The following is a 19,593-nucleotide window of genomic DNA, read 5'->3' as shown; positions in this document are numbered from 1 at the left end:
GCTGGGGTACAGAGCATTATTCAGATTTCCTTAAAACATAGTGGTAAGAAACTTGTTATGAGTAAATGGTTAGTTTGTAAGTGGCTCTTCCTAGCTGCAGAAATTAAATACAAGCTTCTAAATTTTTTTCCCTTGGAAAATGCAAGCAGTATCTGTTCACCATTACATTCTCATAAAATTGCCCATGTGGTCATTTAGATAGTGGAGTTCAAACTGAATTGCAAAGATTGTAAAGGACAGGCCAAAAAGTCCATGGTGTGGTAAATACAGGTTGAGAGTGGCACTGTAGAATGGCACTGGATGCACTTCAGGTGCAGTTCATGTGCACAAGGCAGGTCCAGCAGGATATGGTCACACCAGCCTGAGCCTTCCAACTACTGCTGTTGCTTCACAGCAAATTGCAGCTATTGTTGTGTACTCTCTCCTTTTTTATGCAGTAATAGGAACCATGTGTGTAATAGAAACTTGGTGAAACTAAGGAAGAATGTCTTCAACCTGCTTAAACCTTTTCCCATCAAGAAACGAAGCCAATTCAGAAATGAAACACATGCTGTTCGTAAGCCAGAACTGCGAGAGTTTTTCTCTGAAGCCAGAGGTGGAGGCCCTGCAGGGCTGCAGAGCAGTCTGCACTACAGTGCAGGGCATTAAGGAATAAAGGACTAAGTGTGTTTTTAAGTCAGAGCATTTGGGATCAAAGTGAGAAGTCCTGGAAAGGAAAAAAGTGAGCAAATGTTAGTATTTGGAAGAAACATCATCAGAGATTCAAGTTGTGTAATTTTGTGAAATGTGAAATTAAACTCCAGGAAAGGACTTAGAGCGGGTAGTACTCAGCATCTGAGAACCCAAGGCATTCTTAAGTCCCTAATTTCTTTTTGAAGAAAGCCTTAAATAATTAACAGGAGTAGAAAACAATCAAGAAATTTCTTACTCCATTCTCTCTTTCATATTAGCTGCAACAAGGACAGAAAAGTATGGTAAGATTATTTTTAAAAGGGGTAAAATTTCAATTTGTGTAGACAAGAACTGGTTCTGTTTTTCTCAGTTGTTTTTTTCCTTCCTCTCAGTAGACACCAAAAATTGCTGCTGTATCTATGAGAAGCTATCTAATTCTGGTTGATTAGTCCATTTGGCTAACTGAACAGATACAGTCATTAATTAAATTAGCCATCCACATAAAAAGAAATTCATCAATTCTTTTGATGGGAAGGAGGAGATGAAGTTTCAGAGCTGTGGCTATTAAAGCAGATTGGTTCCTTGAGTATGGAGATAGTTAATCCCCCCTGAAGTGAAAAGAAAGATCATGTATGAGCAGAGAGGCGGTTTCTGGGTAGGCATGAGGATAAAGGAGAATTAAAATGTCCCATGTAGTGAGATACAGAAATCTGCCAGCTAAGTGGCTTTTTTTGAGTTTATCTTGCTGTATGATTCAGTTAACTCATGGCTGATACTGAAAATGTAACAGGACTAGAGTGTAATGCAAGATAATGCAAATTGTCCTCTGTACTCTTACTGACAGAAGACAGAAACATCCATTCTGTTCTCTCTCATCCGGTTTTCCACTTTCTTGCTTGTGAGATGCCCCCTGCCCAGGGAGGCAAAGATTTAGTTTCAGATAAGCATTGTTAAAATGAGAGGTGTGGCTTTAAAGCCCAGGAAGAGTAAATTCCATCTCTCTGCCACAGAGGATGGGCCCTGTGAGCCTGGGAAGAGTTGCCCCACCCCAGACCCTCATGGGGTGGCAGCCCAGGGAGTTCTGATTGGGTTTGAGCCTCTGGGGTTTCTCCCTTGCTCTGTCCCTATTAGACCCCAACCTTAAATTCCACCCTGGTTCTGTCCCACAAAACCCAGCACCCAGCCTCGTTCAGAGCTCTCTGTCTCTGGGTCTGAGCTGAGTTTGTTCCTGTGCTGAATGAATGGTTTCCTGAGCAGAAACCTGTCTCACTGGAGTCCCATGCTGGTCCCTGGTAACTGCAGCCTCTCTGGACATGATCCTGCAGCCCTGGAATGCAACACTTGCCCTTTGTTTTACGACAATCAACTCACCTTATCTTCCCTGGTGTACAAGATGGGCTGTACTAAAAATGTCCTCTGATACCCACTCCTTCCATAGCTATTATTTCTGTTAATACTTGTTAGAGGATGTACACCACTGGGGTAAAATATTTCATTTTATGGGAAGCTTCCTCATCTTCATGTGCCTGGTACCCTGACAGTGCCCATTCCTCTTACTGCAGCCCTCTCAAGATGATGTTGCAGCCCTCTCACAGCTGGCCCTGCCCCATGGGCTAGCATTAATTCTGCAGTTGATATGGCATCTATCTCTTATCAGTGTCTCCATCATTTCCCTGAACCTGTTATTTTCTCTTGAAGGTCTCCATATGCCTGTTGGTAATTTCCTGCTGGCATTCGGCCCATCCAGACCTTTCTGCTGATTTCAACTAAAACCTTGTCTTCCCTTTCAGTAATGCATCTTCCCTCAGATCTCTCATTTGATGTTCTTGTCTGGCACCATATTTAACCTGAAATTTCAGGTGTACATCATGGAGAGTTGTGGAGACAAATGAGGGTGAATAAATGATATAGAATTTCTACAGTGATCAAGGAGACACAGAAATGATATCAGTTTATCATTAAGCCAGTCATTTATTTTATTTATAATGCTGATGCTGACAAAGATACACTTTAGGACTATGTTTATGAATTCTCTTTATTTCTACCTTTCTTAACTTTCTAATTCTTTCTATGGTCTCTAAAAAGCAACCTATAATTTCTGCTCTTATTCTTCTGTAACTGTTAGGCTTTTCAGTCTTTTAAATCTGGAGAGTTAATTTTTTGTTCAGAAGCTGGTGATAGGCATTTTTCTTCTCTGTTTGAAAGTTTTTGTTAAGTTTACTGGGATATTTCCCAGCTTTTTTTTTTTTTTCCATATTCAAATGCAAACCTCTTTCTTTTTAAAAAAAATTCCTCTTTTTCCTTTTTTTCCACTTGAAAGGCTTTGTAATCTCTTGTTTTTTTTTCTTTCTGTTTCTTTAAACACTTGGCCTGTTCTGTCCTCTTTTCTTTTGCCACCACATTTTTTTAAACTGTTTTTCTTCCTGAAACAGCCTCTTTCTGCTGGGGAACCCATCTATATCCAAAGATGATCTGTTTTCCTGGGTTCCAAATCCCAAGTTTGTTTTGGTAAACCTCATATATAACTGCTACAGCTGATTCAAGGTAGAATTCAAGTGTGTGTATATGCATGATCTCGGATAAGGATAATTTCCTTAGTTGGGGGTCTATGCTGTATTAAAATTCCCCCAGCTTCTGCCTCTTGTGTGACTGGGAAGGTTGGAAGAACAGAGAGGAGCTTGCATATTTTTTTTGTTCTGGCCCTTGTGCTATTGAGTCCATATGGGATAGGCTCATATGGACTTTAGATTATGCTTCAAAAATGCTGCTGCTGTAAACAAAATGATACTTCATTTGTGTACACTGAAATAACAGACCTCTGACAAGAGAATTGCCATTATTAGCATAGCAGTGTTTTTCCTTGTAAAAGCAAGAGATCACATGTGCTTTTTTTTTCCTGTGAAATGTTTTATTTTTAAGTCTTAACATATGCATGGTTTTTGCCATGCCTTTTCAAAAATTTTGTACCAATGCCTCAGCAAATATTTCTGAAAATCTCATTCTGCAGTGTTGTCAATTAGAGTGTTGGTGTTTTTTTTCTCTGCAATTTTCTCCATCCCTTGTGTTTCTAAGATTTTTTTCACCATCTTTTTTTTTTTTTTTTAAATGTCAGTTTTATTTATAATTAATACTAAAACTGCCACTTAAGCTGACAAAGGTGATTTCTAGGATAGATCAGCAGGCAAGCTAAATTATTTCCATTTTATTTCTACCACAGGAAAGTTGTTTTTTATTTATTTATATTGAAATGCATATTATTTTAATGCATATTGTATTATTTTGCTTAAATAATTTGAATCGTGTCTCACAAGTATTTTAATTTAGATTTTTGTTTGTTTTAAAGGAAGGTCTTCTATTAAAATTTAGCAGTTTTATGCCTGTACTGTTACTGCAGACAAAACATGACTCCACCTAGGAGGTGATGCCTTTTGGCCTGAGTTTTTAAGATTATGTATAATGGTGAGTTTGTAGCTTGTTTTTAATAGCATTGGTTGTGTTATTGGATCTGCAAGAGTGTTGTGTTTTTTATGATATTTTCAGTGCTGTGTATCATGATAATAAAGCATAACATGACTTCATTTATGGGTTTTTCTACTGATAAAATATTCTTAGATGTATCCTGCCATGTCACTTAAGATAGGCTTTAGAATTGTCTCTACATTTCAGATCTGTGGTCTGTCTGCAAGCTGTGGGCTCAGTCCCCAGGAGCTGTGCAGGCAGGTGACCTCGTGGTGTTTCCCTTCCAGACAGGCTCAATTTGGGAATCAAGGCACTTGTGACAGTCCTTGAGAGGGGTGGGAATGCCAGCAGCTCCCCAGCTGTTTCCAGCCCTTTTTTGTCCTCAAAGTGAGGACTGAGCAGGAAGACAAAATGGATGGACCTGTTCAGGAATTGTTCTTTTGGTCTACTTTGAAAGTAAATACAACTTGAACAGCTGGGTGTGTCCATCCCTGGGGTGGTGGGTGGGAGAAGAGCAGCTGTCTGGCCATCAGCAGCCCTGGAGCTGGATGCCATGGGACACTGTTCAATCCTGAGGAGAAACAGGACCCTTGCACGGTGCAGGCAGAGAGCCCAGGCCAGGTCAGAGGGGCACATGGCCAGCTGCCCACTCCCAGTAGCCCAGGGCCCACGGTGAGGGAAAAGGGGAAGAGCTGAGCAAGTGTGTATGAGACTTCTCCAGAGCTCTTTTCCAGGACTCCAACACTTGGAGTTAGGTACACTGTCTGTGTGTTTGGCAGCTCCCAGCCACATCCACTAACTTGTCCATTACCAGCTTGAACCTCTAGCTACAGACCTCTAGCATTCATGCTTTCCTGCAATATGTTGAACATTGTAATCAGCAGCTATGCCAGAAAAGATTCTTTTTAATTAGTTTTGAGCTTACTGACCTCTTTCGTTACCTTCTAATTCTTGTGTTGTACAAGGCAGAGAATGATCAATGTTTTTGTTTTCCCATGCCTGACACAATTTCCAGATTTTTGAGAACATATGATCTTCCAGGACATTAAAACATTAACAGCAGTGTCCTTTAAAAAGCAGTAATTTTGTTAGACCCACATGAAAAGAACCTGTGTTTCTCCTTGTCATCTCTCCAAATACAACTGTAAAGCCTCCCCAAGTTAAGCCATTCTGTTTGATCTCCGTCTTTGTACAATATACTTACTTTACTATCTTACATTTTATAATCTATTGCATCTTTCTTGGCACAAAAACCTTTGTGTCTATCTGATAAGGAGGATGACATTAGTTTAACTGAGTCCCCCTGAAATAATGAAGAGTAAAAGTAGAGCCCTAAGCTATAAATGACTCTTTATTAAAGTTATGGAAGCATAAACTTTTGCTGAAAGAGTGTGGTGAATGCTGAGAAATGATCTAAGTTCAGCAAGCTAAACTGAGTATATCTTAAGAGAACATCTGTCTAAATTACTAAATCTGGAAAATGCATAAAAGACCCCATAGAAGTCTTTGAGCTTCTCTCAGGGCATGAATATCCTAAATATTTAATATTCATTTCTAAGAGGAATCAGAGTGTTATAATCAATAACTCAACAGCATCTCTTTTAGGTGCTCCTCAATAATGGCTCATGTGCAGGCAGCTGTGCAAAGCTTCAATGTAGATATTGGGCCTGACCAGAATTAAAGGGGTTCATGCTGGTTCTGCAGTGGCCAAGGGAGTCACTCACTCTTTCATCCTTATTGAGAGATGCTCATTCCCTCCTTTGCATCAGCTCTGGAGCTGACTGTAGCTCTTCTCAAGGGATTTCAGTTACCCAGTGCAGCAAAAACATGGTTTTGTTGAAGCCTCCCAAGTGTACCTTGATGAATGCCAGTGGTGACACCAAGGGTATTTTGATGAGTATTAGCTCTGACACGGAGAGTGTTTTGATGAGTGTTTGTGCTGACACAAGGCAGGTTCAGAGCTGAGGGGGCATTGAGACTTCCTGCTTCCAGCAGCAACCAGCTGTCAACTCACTGAGTCAGAGGAAACCCCACCTCCATGGACAATTGTCCCAGGGATGCTCCCATTCAGAAATTTGTTAGCATCCCTAATTTTGTTGCCTGAGTCCCTTACACTTAGATACAAAGTATTATTTTTTTTATCATCCAGTTTCCACTGGCTCATTGACAGTCCGTATACCTTTGAGGTTCTGTCAGTATCTCCTATAGCCTAATCAGTTGCTTTTGTATCTTGGTGTGTAGATGGTGGTGTATTCACATTCACCTGCAACTCAATTTTTGGCTAGACTTCAGGAGCCTCTCTGTGTTCCCAGGTAATGGAACTTAGTAAGTAAAGCTGTCCAGTACCTGTCTGCAGTATTTGAAAAAAGATCTCCTTTGGGCAGTGACATTAATCATACCTCAGTTTGACTGGAAATACATCTTTGATGTATTCTGAGATGACAGTCATGTTTTCCAGGAAGACATTCTATTGATCTGCCAAATCATTTTGCCAGAAACTAGTGTGGTCATGTCTCTCTTCCTTATAAACCAGGCCCTCCAAAAAATGTAATAGAAATTCCCTACAGCCCTTAAGTGCATAAATTTGCTGCTTGTACATTTGAATTTGATCCTATTTCAAATATCTAGACCCGAAGATCATCCAGGTCTTTCCTATGGGGTTTTTTTCAATCTTTTTTATTCTTCATGCTTTCCAATTTAATTTTATCAGCATATTTCATCGGAATGCTCCTGGGTTTTGTGCCTGAGTAATTAATACAGATATCAGGCTGGTAATTTTTAGGGATGATATTGAAGGACCCATATTTCCATCTGTGTCCTGCTTAAGGCTCACTCAGGGGGAGTCACCAATGTCTCTGTGAGCAAAAACATCCATGGTCCTGTTGCCTGTCTGGCCAGGGAGAAGCTCTGGAAAGCTGAGCAGCCACTGCCCTCGGTGCTGCTCTGCTGCTCCTGCCCTCTCTCATCAGGTCAGTTCATGTCTAAGCTCAGGTATTTTGCTGTTTGGAGGAGAAATACTACATTTTTACCTCTTATGCTGAGCAGGTGTATGATCACTGCCTCCTGCCCTGGTGGCCAACCTGCCTTTTGTCAGGTTTTCTTTACCAATTTGTTATCTTTTCCAGTTTAATTGTCACTGAGGTGGAACAATAGCAAGACTTTATGCTGATTTAATCTCAGTAAAATTTTGTAGTCTTTGAACATGCTTAGTGAAATTTATGATGTAGATAACATGGTCTCTTCCAATCTTACCAATTCTGTGATTCTCTGATTTGCCTGACTAGAAAATGAGGCAGATAATTTGAGATAAACTATGAGGAAGATAATTTGACTGCTTTAGCATTTGAGTGGCTTGGTAAATACAGTCTGCATTTAATTTATATATATTTGCCTCAGGTCTGATTGTTCTTTCTCCTTGGTGTTTGTTCCAAGTCCTTGTGTACTTGGAGGCTGGGATTGCCCAGAGCCTTTTCCTCTGGCATTGCTAAAGCTTCAGGGCTCCCAGGGAGTGTGTACAGCTGTGCTGTGAGCCTGCCTGGGCTGCAGCTCCTGGGGCCCACAGCTTTGCCTGCCCGTGCTCTGTGGACCTGAGCTCACCATGTTGGCCTCACCAGGTCATGTCACTGTTGTGCCATCGTGTCCTTTGAAATCTGCCAACACAGCTGCCATTTTCCTTCAGATTCCAGCTGGTTTCCCATACTTCTGTTTTTTTGCTTTTTTTGAAGTTCACCTAACTTCTGTGCCGTTTGCTTTTAGCAGCAGATAGAAAAGTCTCTTGGATTACAATCAGTGTCAGTGGTTGGTTCTGAACTTTCCATGAAGAAACTCCCCTCAGTTTTCCTTATCCCACCTTCTGCTGTTAAAAATCAGTGTATTTCATGTACTGTGTAACTCCATTGGAGATGGTTGTTTCAGTGAATTTTATGAACATTTTAGGAAAAGTATCCTGCAGGTTTTGCCCTTTTCAAATGTAAATGTTTAATCAGTTCTTGCTGAGATGGAGTACAAGAACACATGCGCAAGGCTTATGGTTCTTTTTTTCTTCTTCCTGCAGTGACCTGCTGTCTTCTGAATATCTTGAGAGGCACATCGAGCAAGGTGGGAAGACAGTGGAAGTTAAAGTAAGAATTTTCTTTTTCTGTTTTTCTTTTTTAATTTGCTTGGCTTTTGATGTTCATGCAAACACATATTTTTGTGAAAGGAGAGATAACTGATTTTTCAAGTGATTTGTTTTACTATTCTGAGGCAAGCATGTTTCATGTTTTCTAACTTCCAGCTTTAAAACAGGCAAATACACTCCATTGTCAGATTTAGTACATTAATGTTTATATCAAAATGATAGCTGTGAAAAATGTCTACATAGTAGTTCTCTTTGCTAGTAAATATACTTTACTTTTGATGCCTATTGAAGAAAATATTTTTGTTTTGGTAGATAGCCTTTTCTCATTGTACTAGTTTGTTGGTTTGTTATGAGCTTCTTTGTAAATTTGAGAATAGCAATATTTATTGTATAATATTTCCAAGTATGTGGTCACCAGTTGTGGGTTTCTTTCTCTGTGTGTTTGTTGGCATGGTGACAACAAGACGTGTGAAATGTCCCACAGACTTTGCAGAAGAGTTTTGTTATTTGCATACAACATGGGAGATTTTTCTTGGGGATCCTCTATTTGTTAGGACTTATTTTGTAGATGTCAACTATAATTTTTATATCAGTTACTGTAGATTACATAGAGTGTTCAGAAATGTATTATGTGCAAAATGGAAACTCTAAATTTGCCTGTCAAGTAAATACTAGGTAAAATTTTGTTCAAAGTTTACATTTTGTTAAAAGAAATCCCCCAAATTGTTTTACTAAATCTGAGGTCATCTAAATAATTCAAAACCAATGCATTAATTTCTGCAGTGTGAAAGTGGAAATGGAAAGGGGCAAAGCAGTCCTTTATCCACTGGATGATGCAAGTTTCTCTTGGTTTATCCCCTTCTGTCATTTGCAAATAGGAAATCTGTTCTTCCACTATTACCAAGATAATAGTCTGCATACATTATCAGACTGAGGCAAACACATACGTGTTCCATTAAATTGTAAAGACTAATTTCTCAGTCATCTTTGCTCTGCAGTCAAGAAATCTTGCTTGACTGAGATTCAGAATATGAGTCAAAGCAGAAATAAAGATAATAGCTGGTATTAATAAGAACAAAACAACCCATTTGTCTGCATTAAGATATATATACAAGTTAGCTAAATTAATCCATCCAAGCCCCATCACTGAATTGTTCCTGATGAGCAAGCCATAATCAAGCAAGGAAATGTTTGAAATCAGCACCTCTTCATATCAAAGTACTGTTTAATTGAATGGGAAAGTGATGGGAGGACCAGGCCTTTCAGAGAAAGGGTCAGAAAATGTTCTGTGTGAAACAGCTCCCAGCCTCAAGGTGGGCTCCTCTGCCCCTGCTATTCCAGTGCTCCAGGAGTTCTGCAGGGAGCAGTCATATGGAAGCATGCTAAGAAAAGGGATATAAGGGTTTTGCTTGTTTTGTTGCATCTGAGGGAGGGAAGCAGCTGCTGTAAAAAAATGTCAGAAGAGCCTGGTGGCCACAGTCATGGGAACATTTTCATAAAAGTTCAGATAACAAAAGATTTTTGGAAATTGCAGGCTACTGAGTACACTTTAATACCAGACACTGAATGAAGCTGATTTCAGTACTCAATAGCTGTTTAAAAATAAATCTGGTTCCCTCTGACCAGTCAGTATTTTTCAGAGCACATCTAAGTTCATTCGACAGCTTTGTTTGTCTGTTGAATAATTTCTAAAAAAGACTGGCAGTATCTGTTTGCATTTGAGAAACTAGGCTTTGGTTTTACATCAAATGTTTTGAAAATCTTATTGCAATGACAAGAAATATCCATGATGGTGATCTATTACCTTTGATTACTGTGGGAATTGCTTACCATAATGGTAACATAATAATTATACTAGATTTTAGGGATTGTGCAGATTGCTTAGATACATATTTAAAAATAGCTAGTAAAAGGGTGCAACTTATGAATAAATCAAAAAATATGTACTCTACTATGCAGCATATTCCTAAGTAGAAGCTGAAGAGGTATTTCAGAAAGGAGACAGGTTGCTCTCAGTTGCTTCAACATGCTGCTCTTCACCCACCTCTGTGCAATTTATCTTGGGCTGTAGGCAGAGACAGAGGCGGCCTGGCAACATCTCTCTATCTGCTTTGGTGGGAGCAGCAGTGACAGAAAGAAAACGTCCATCTGCCATCCACTGCCAGCTGCAGGCTTTGAGCAGGCCTGTTTATACAGTGAAATGGCCTCCTCTGTTCTTGGCCTTCTTACTGGAGAGGAGCTTTCTAAAGCACATACATGTTCCCCCTTGCATTTCTCCGTGCAAGCAAGACTGCTCAGACACGCAAATCACTGCTGCTGCTGCTGTGCCATCGGCAATATGGGAGAAGACAAGAGCTTGGAGCCACTGTGTGAAGGCAGCTGTACGTACACACAGCAGTTTGGGAATGTGTCTGGAAAGTGGATCCTGCCTTGGCTCATGTGATGTGGACTTTTGCCACTCCTCCCCCTCTCCTTCCCTCCTAGTAAAAATTCCTGTGCTGTAAAATACATACAAATCTTCTGCCATTACTGAGGATGCTTCAAAGAGGAGAGGGGGCAGGGGAAGGGACAAATGTTTATACCATAAAAAAATACCACTTTTTAGTAGCAAAGGGATTTTTACTGTGACAAAGTCCTCAGTTTAACATACCTTTTTATCATAAGAAGTTAACATTACATTTTATTTCTGCATACTTATTAATACATTAGACCACTGTGAAGGTGGAACATGTTACACATTTTTTTGCAGCCATTTATGTTCTGCCAGCATTTAGCTGCTGCAGAAGAGAGTCTTGTTAATTTGGCACAATTAGGCAGCGACTAAGACATTAAACCAACAGCAGTGTGCAATGCCTAAAAAAAACAAGAGGAGGTAGGTAGATGTTTGAATTATTTCAGTGTTTCCCCCCACATCCTCCTTTACTGTACATCATGTCTCTACTAGGAAAGCAGCAGTGTTGGCCTAAATTCCCTCTGGTAGCAAAGAGAATAATCAATTAATAAGAAGGAGAAAAGCCCTTCTTGGCATTGCCTTTTCCTGATTGTGTCATTCCAGATCATCCTATGCTCATAGCACATCAATATTCAACCTGTGTATACCTAATGTTGTTGCAATACATCTCTGTGTCCTTTTATCTCTCTTTCTCCCTATTTTTTGGTTGTCATTCTGTCACTGATGCTGTCAGTGAGATGAAAGGCAAAAAACAGCTATAGTGCTGAGTAATTCACATTGCTGGATTTTTCACCCTCAGAAGGAACAACTGGTATCTATTCAGTGATATTTTCTCAATAAAATGCTTCAGTTTTTCTCTTCAGAGTGTATAGAAAGAAATGTTTCTGCTTGTATTCCCCCAAAATGTTGGACACTTTTACAAGTTCTTAGAAAATTGCTTTCTGAAAAAAATTAAGCCATGAAGATAATTCAGTCAGAAAACTTGCACAGGTAGAGACATGGTAGATAAATACCAGAAAATTTTGATGGCATGTTCAAATATGACTAGAAAGAAATCTATTTCATAGGCAGTCCTTAGAGTCTGAAATTCTTTAGTGTGGTGGTGTAAACACAGCATGTGTATTATGGACACAAAATTACAGCATAAACCACTGCTTTTTGCTTCAGCCTCACAGCATGTTCATATGATAGCACTGAACAACATGAATGGAGACCTGTCAAATGCTAGGTACTGTTTTTCTCTGTTGTGGCATTAACAGGGGAGCTTTGGCCAGGCTTGTCCTGCTGGTTGGGAATGCTGTGTGGCTGTGTGACCCAAGCTGTGCTGAGCCGCACTGCTGGGCCCTGCGGTGCTCAGACTGTGCCCGCTGGGCTTTCTTCAAAGCACCCACAGCTGTCCTGTCCAGCTGGGGTGCCCCAGCACAGCCTCCTGCTCTGTGGGGACCCCAGCAGAGGGGCAATCATTGTAGCTTGGCCACTGGGGGTGGTTGGGGCAAGTGTGTTTTAATGCTGCAGAGCAAAGCAGAGCTGTTAGCTTGCAAAAACAGTCATTATGTTGTGTGCATTGTTTGACTAGTAGCATGTGCAAGATGACCTTTATTGTAGCTTACAGCTGTTTTAATGATTCTGCACAAGAGAGGAAAATTATTGTTCTTCATTGCCTTGCTGTGCTTAAAGCCTTGGCTAGTGTGTGCAATGATGTGCATTTGAAGGGCTCTTTAAATGCCCTTTTTAAGGAAAAATTATATATAAGGGAGAAAAATATTAAAATCTTGAAGGACCAGAGGAGTCTGGGTACCCTTGATATGGTAGATACTGCTTTTTCTGTTAAACCTTCTCCTTCAAATTTGTTCTGCTTGAGCACTTGTTAAAATACAGTCCCTTGACTGGGAGGGCAGTGTGTGTCTGTGCACACCTGGGCCTGTGTTCAATAAGACCTCATCCCAAGTGGCATTCCAATAATTCATTGTTATCTCCACAAGTACAAACTCATCATAAGTCTACAATAATTTGTGGGGCAGCCAGATGAAACACTTAACCAGTGAGCAGGTAACTTAAATATTTGACTGCTATGTTTCCAGTCTTATAGCAAGGTGCTTCTAACCATCATTTTCCAGTTAGGGCACTCACTGTCTGAGAAGAATCTCTTATTATTCTTCAGGCTTTGGTAACTCACTGTCGTGGTGTGTGCCACAATGAATCCTTAAATGCGACCTCGCCTTCAGGGCCTGGAGCACACCACTGATAGAACTAACTGGCAACAAAGGAGCGAGGGATGGATCCTTGTTTGGATATCCCAAAGGATTTAATCCCTGAAGGGGTCCAGGGACAAAGACAAAAATGAGCTAAAGGCACAGGATTAAATACAGGGTGACAGGGGCGGAGCTGAGGGTCAGGGTCCAACCAGAACAAGGGAAAATGGTGCAAAGGCATGGCTAGGGACTGGGGAAACCAATAGGGTAGTGGGGGTGGAGCAATGCAGCAAACTGGGGCCAATAGGAATCTGGGGAAGGGAGAACATTCTGGGGATTAACCATAAATGGCAAATGGGGGCGGAACAGAGATTGCAGGAATTTGGTGAACCAATAGAACATCAAACCTTGAGAACTGTTTGCATGTGTCTGCAAAGGTCCGTGGAAAGGAGAGCTTTTCTCTCTCTGTACTAGAGGGGTGTTCTCCCTGTTTACCTTTGCCCCTCCAGGGCTGACACACAACCACTCTAATGGCAGGACCCTGGCCTTCCCCAGCTCACCATTTTATAACCAAAGAAGAAGGTGTTTCAGTTGTCAGGGGAGCCTGTATGCCAAACAGGCTTTTCTGTAAGGGGTTGCACTTTCTCCTGAAAAATGGAATGCCAGCTGGGCTGGCAGAGGATGGGAGGGGAGTGCAGGAAGACTCAGCCCTGGGGGGCTGGAGCCTGGGGCTGGTGGGGAGCTCTGTGTGAGTGTACCTGAAACTTGCACAACCTGCTGATGAAAACCGGAAAGGAACAAATCATAAATGATGCAGGAATTATATATGCCTGTTTCTGGCAGAGCTTTTTTGGCTGTGTACAGAGACTAGAGAAGCCATTATTATCAGAAAAATCACTCTTTATCTTGTTTGAGAGAAGACTTTGAGTAAGGGTTCCTGTAATGTTGCCAGATCTCATCTCTCCTATGCCCTCAGCAGAGCTCTGTTGGCCTCATGGCAAATAACAAATCTAGGCCATAATCTACTTTTTAGTGATAGCAGTAAACTAACTAAAGAAGAGCTGACAGTGAGCCTGTGAGTCTGACACAGTTTAGCAGGGGGTTCCTGCAAGGTTGATCTTCAGAGTTCTCCCATCAAAAGTTTTCATTAATGACTTATGTAAAAAAAAGTATGTGTATATTAATGAGATTTGCCAACGGTGCAAAACTGAGAAGCATTACAGTGTGCAGAAGGATCAGCTGGAGAACTGATTATCTTTTGACCAATGGAGTAAATAAAAACCAAATAGAACAAATGGCAACTTCTCACGCTTAGGGACTAATTATAGGTGTTTGTGCTGTACAGTGGAAGTTTATAAATTGCAAGTTCCACAAGAAGGGGAAGATTAGAGTGCAGTAGTAGAATGGAATGGCAGGATGGAAGCAAACTGTGGTCCCAGAGTATACCAGTCAAATTACTTTCTCTAGGTTTTGACAGGAATTAATGTTACTGTATGTGTCTTGACAAAATTTTTTAATTTCTGTGTATTTTCCGTTACTCTGGACATCTTTCTTTTTCAGTAGTGTCATGCTGTCACACTAAGTTGATGGGCATAGAGAAATATCTCACTTTCCTGTTGTAGCATTGTTTGAATTCTGGAAGCAAGCCCTTTGGGGTTTAGAAAACCTAGTATCCTCTATGGGAAACCAGGGGAAGATAATCAGCCCTCATATATAGTGCATTTGCTTGACCTAATGATCCTGCAGGCTTGCACTTTAAATGCACATTTGCAGTACCTTTTTAAAACATCTGATTATCTCCCTGTTATTACTAGCTTACTTTTTATATACATCCTAGTACTGAGGAGAAGAAAACCAAAAGTAACAGCTTTCCATATTAGGAGTTATTCCCAGGTCATGGCTTTGAATATACTACACTGGAATGAATCCCAGATCATGATTCACGTAGGATTTTGCAGGTTTAATTATCTTGTCTTCCTTTTCTTTGTGACATAAAAAAAAAATAAAATCCAGTGGGTTTAACTAGTCCTGCAGGGGAAAATGTCAGAAAATGATTCCAGAGATTAAAAAGTGCATTTCACTGTGGATGTGGACCCCAGTGATGGTGGGTGCTGGTTCTGCTGAAGTGACAAGTCAAGCCACTGTGTGACCATCAGGAGTCACCTTCTGAGTACTCTGCCACAGTTTTCTCTTGTTCCAGAAGGAGGACAGCTTGAACTTGCAGAAAAATTTGCCTGACTCTGTGCACCTCATGAGTTATTTTCCATGAGCTGCAACAACATACAGCATATATAGCCAGAGACTGGTAGCAACCAAGTAATCTCAGACCATACGAGGACTGAGTATGGCTAAGAGAAATTAATTACTGCTATAACACTAAAGAACATAAAATCACTTTGTAGATGCCCTTATTATAAAATAAAAGTATCTTTTTGGATTTAACTTAATCCCTTTGAGGGGGAATTAAGCTAAGCAAACAGAAGCTGCTGTACTTTTGAAGGAGTGCTTCCATGCAAGGCTTCAGTGTGCTTTAGCTTGACATCTTTACTTTCTTCATCTTGACTTCTGTAAGTAGCTTTGCCTAGACATGTCTGTTGTGGATACCAAACTGGCGCTGTATTATAAACAGTAGGTTAATGTTTCTAGACACTGCCTCAAGCTCTGTGAATTTTCTGTTAAAGAGAAAGTTCTGTCATTCAGAAATAATAAGCCAATAAGGATATCAGAGTTGTATTGTTTTCTGTTTTTCTCAGAACTTTATGTCCTGCTGACTGATTGGTATCCAGGTAGGTGTTGTGTTTATAGTAATCTTGTAAATCACATTCTTACACCTTGGCTTCAGATTCAGGGTAGGCTGATGAGCTGATGTGGCAGATCAGAATGTGTAGATTATAAGGAATTTCCATACTGTCCCTTAAAATGTTTGCTTCCATTTCCCTGGAATAGGCATGCAGGAGTGGGACAAAATGACTGTCATTTAAATGTATGTATGCATTCCACAACTAGGAGACACTCGCCACTGCTACAAGAGGTATCTTAAACACAGCAACATAGTAGGCAGAAGAGGTAACCTTTTCTCCTCTGCCTCATCTTTGCCTGGCAGCTGATGATAAAAAATAATTTTTCCTAACACTAAGGTAAGTCAAGGCAAGTCAAGAATCTGTTTCTCAAGCAGATGCCAAGGCAGCTTCCACAGCAGATGGTGTTGCGTTGGCATGAGCTCTCTGTCCACACCCTGCAGTGTTTTGTGGAGCATCTTCTCTCATAGCTACTGGGCAGTAAACACAACCCTCATTTGGCCTCTGAACTGGGAAGCTGGGCTGATATCTTGTGCCATCTGCTGAAGGCTCCTGCTGTGAGTCACTGATGGCAGTTGGAGCGAGTCGCCTGCGTGCAGGATCCTGTCACATACATGTGTGTCTGTTTTTTGAGAGTGCTGCCAACAGGCTTTAAACATGGGCATTTTGTGGAGAAGGCTTAGAAGCATCTGTGCCTTATCCTAATTTTGGAATCCATATCTCAGATTTCAGAATCTGAAACAGCGTTATAATCTAATGTCACTACAGCGTGTCGACTCTGAGTTATATGAGCACATGTGATAGCCATCCTCCTACAAAGGGACGGCTCCGTTCACAATTTCAGAACATTTGGCTTTCAGGCGTCTGCAGTCCAGAAACTACTCTGCAAAGAGGTGGTGCCAGGTCCCTGGCATTGTTACTGAGCTGAGTAAGAGCTGAACTCAGGGCTCAGCACAGTTCCACAGCAGGCCCCCTGCCAATTGCCCTAGTACATGTCAATTAAAAGATGTTTTGTCTCATTGCAGTTACACAGGTCAAAGTGCCATTTTGACTTTTCTGTTTACTGATACAAACCCATTCATAACAAGTTGTTTTCTGCCATAGAAGTCAGCCAGTGAGGGTGCATTTTCTTTTCCTTTTGCCGTTGACCTTGCAGCCTTAGTTATGCATTTTTGTAACTAGTGGCCCCGTAATGGGTAGCTCTTTAAACAGCTAATCGTTATCTGGCAGCTAATCATTATCTAGCATTCACAGAATGGTGGCTTGAGCCTTAGCTGGCCTTTTGGGAGCTTTCTGCTGCAAGGAAAGAAGGAGATAAGTTTCTAGGATTTGAATTAAACCAGCAATCTCATTTCCTTTGGATTAAAGAGTGTTAAAATAGGAATATGTAGGAAAAGGAAGGTATTAATTTTAAGGTCAGTGCCTTGCTGTCACACGAGTTTTACTGGTGAGTGCCTCTCTTAATTGCAGAAAAGGGCTTACTTAGATATCCGATGTAGAAAGCAGATGAATGTGCATCCTTATTTTCCTCCCCTGGGAAGGTCATAGTGTCTCTGAGGCGAATAACAAGCCCTGCCAGTGTATGGTCAGCAGATGCTTTCTGCACTGTGACTGCAGAGAGGAGTGAACTGCCACCATTAATGACTGTCGGGGCTGTTCTTTTGCTTTACTTATTTCACCTTTTATTATGAGTATTAGTTAATGTGTTTTTCAGCTCTTTCGTGTCTGCTCAGCAGCTGGTGCCTCTCAAAGCAGGGACAAACTATCTTAAAGGATAAAAATGGGAACAGATTTTATTTGCATTGCTGACATCTGTGTCTTACCATTTTTTAGCATCTTTGCCACACTACGTACCCGACAGGTTGCAAGAAGACTTGTACTGACATGGGCAAAAAGGTTGCATCTGGTTAGAGATGAACTGTAGCGGTTCACAGGGTAAATAGCCCTAATTCAGGATTTTGCTACAATTATCCAACTTAAGCATCAAGGTGAAGGCAATCTTACGAACTGACTATTGTAATGATTAACTTGTTTTAATTGACCCTGGAGTCATTCTGGTTTTTATTTTTTTTTTATTATTTGTAGGATGTTATTACATTTTTATCTCTCCAAATCCATAAACTTCTTTTTAAAAATCTGTATTTTCTGTTCTGCCCTTGGACATCACCAGTAGGTTGTCCCTCATGTTGAGAAGGTTCATGCAGGAAGGATAACTTACTGATCCAAGGAAATTGTCAACAGAGTGCTATGGGCATTGGCAGAAATTTTGCCTTGCATGGTGCAAACCACAGCATGAACAGTGGCTGTGTTCCTCATGGAGGCAAAAATGTTGAACTTCTCTCTGCTGTTGCATTAGCATGCCTTTAGATATGGCATAAGATCTGCCTGTGTGTGTTGCAGGTTTGTGTTACAGCCCTTGTCACCAGGCTGACCTTGTCTCATAGGAGATGACATTTACCCTAATTTTCTCCTGGACTCTAGGGTGACCAGGTTCATTTTTAGAGCAGAAGTGGGTCAGTGTGCTGCTCTGACTTATGGCTGGCATATGTTTGAAGAGTGGTCTGATTTCCTCTCATCTTGCACTGAACCATTCCCCAGTACTGGCAAAGGCCAGTGTGGAGGCTTGATTTGCTGAGATGGGCAGTTACTGCTTTTGAGAGAACAGATAGAGGCTCTATTAGCCACAGGAAGCCAGTAGCTCTTCACAAAAGACCCTTGATGTTCTGGACTGAGCTGTAGTTGGTGCTAATTTCAGCTCTTAAGGGAAGTCTTAATTATCATATGGGGCCAGAATATTTTTAAGAAAAAAATGAAGATTTTTTTTTTTTCTGCTGCTTTTGTCTCACTGCTAAAGATACCAGAAGAGAGAGAATCCCAGTCCTTCAGGGAGTGTTTTCCAAGAGCAGAGTAAAAGATAGGTATGATAATTACATTTAGTGTTTGGTGGTCTTAGCCCTCTCACATAGTGTGATTTCTCCTCTAATACAGTGTATTTTATAGCAGCACCTGCTATGAAACAGCTTTAGTACATGGAAATCCCAGCACAATTTCAGTCTCAGCTCTATAGTGAAGCAACAACAGTAAACTTCTTGGCCAAAATTACATGTGTTTGAAGAAACCTGCCCTGTAGCGTCCCTTCATGTGTCCTGACTCAATACAGAACCTTTGACTCATAGACTCTTTAAGGTTGGAAATCACTTCCAAGTTCATTAAGTCCAACCTTTGACCAAACACCACCATACAAACTAAACCATGACATGGAGTGCCACATCCAGTGGTTTCCTAAATGCTTTTATTCTCAGAATTTGTAGCTTTAAGTACCCTTACAGGGGTCAAACCCAGAATCTTGCTATTGTTAACACCATGCTCTAACCACTTCAGATAATCTCATGCATCAAGTACTTGGAAAAAAACAATCTTTATTTAAAGAAGTTAAAATAAATTTTATTAGCTTAAGTTCATTTTAACTGTTTTGAAGTGACTTATGTTATAATGATAAGAACGTAAGTACATACATAAAAAATATCTCCTGGATGTTAACATATAGAAAGGAATGTTTTGTAGTGATAAGAACTGGTTCCTGAGACTGAGATCAGAGTTGTGTTTCTATGTCCACCAGAATTACCATGAACTCTAGTAGATTGTTGAGTTGAATTGATTTGACTAAATACAGTAGAGTTTGTGTTTCTCAATTGTACTTTTCCCAGACAAGAATTTAGAGCTATTTTTTCTTATATTTTTCTTTTCTAGATCTGTATGCATATTTTTCCCCTTGGATTTTTTACAGAATAAATTAATTTAGAGGTACTGTCATGGGACATTTATTTGATGCTCATTCAAAAGATCAAAACACACTTTTGAGCCACAGACTGGATTCTTAGTGTGAAAAAATGTTCCTCC

At 40.6% G+C, this 19,593-nt stretch overlaps 1 protein-coding gene across 14 annotated transcripts in view; it reads left to right on the top strand.

The window, feature by feature from the left end:
- Nucleotides 1–19,593, top strand: part of ADAM22 (ADAM metallopeptidase domain 22) — a 124,930-nt gene that overhangs the window by 47,402 nt on the left and 57,935 nt on the right. For all 14 annotated transcript variants that reach the window (XM_086858352.1, XM_086858408.1, XM_086858375.1 and 11 more), the window contains exon 4: nt 8,186–8,252. In XM_086858352.1, the coding sequence (XP_086714478.1) occupies nt 8,186–8,252 (67 nt within the window). The remainder of the gene's footprint in view (nt 1–8,185; nt 8,253–19,593) is intronic.

Source organism: Cyanistes caeruleus, chromosome 1 (genome assembly GCF_971803275.1).
Source record: "Cyanistes caeruleus chromosome 1, bCyaCae1.hap1.1, whole genome shotgun sequence".
Lineage (NCBI taxonomy): Eukaryota > Metazoa > Chordata > Aves > Passeriformes > Paridae > Cyanistes > Cyanistes caeruleus.
Note: the sequence above shows the minus strand (reverse complement) of the source record. Positions and strands in the feature narration are given on the sequence as shown.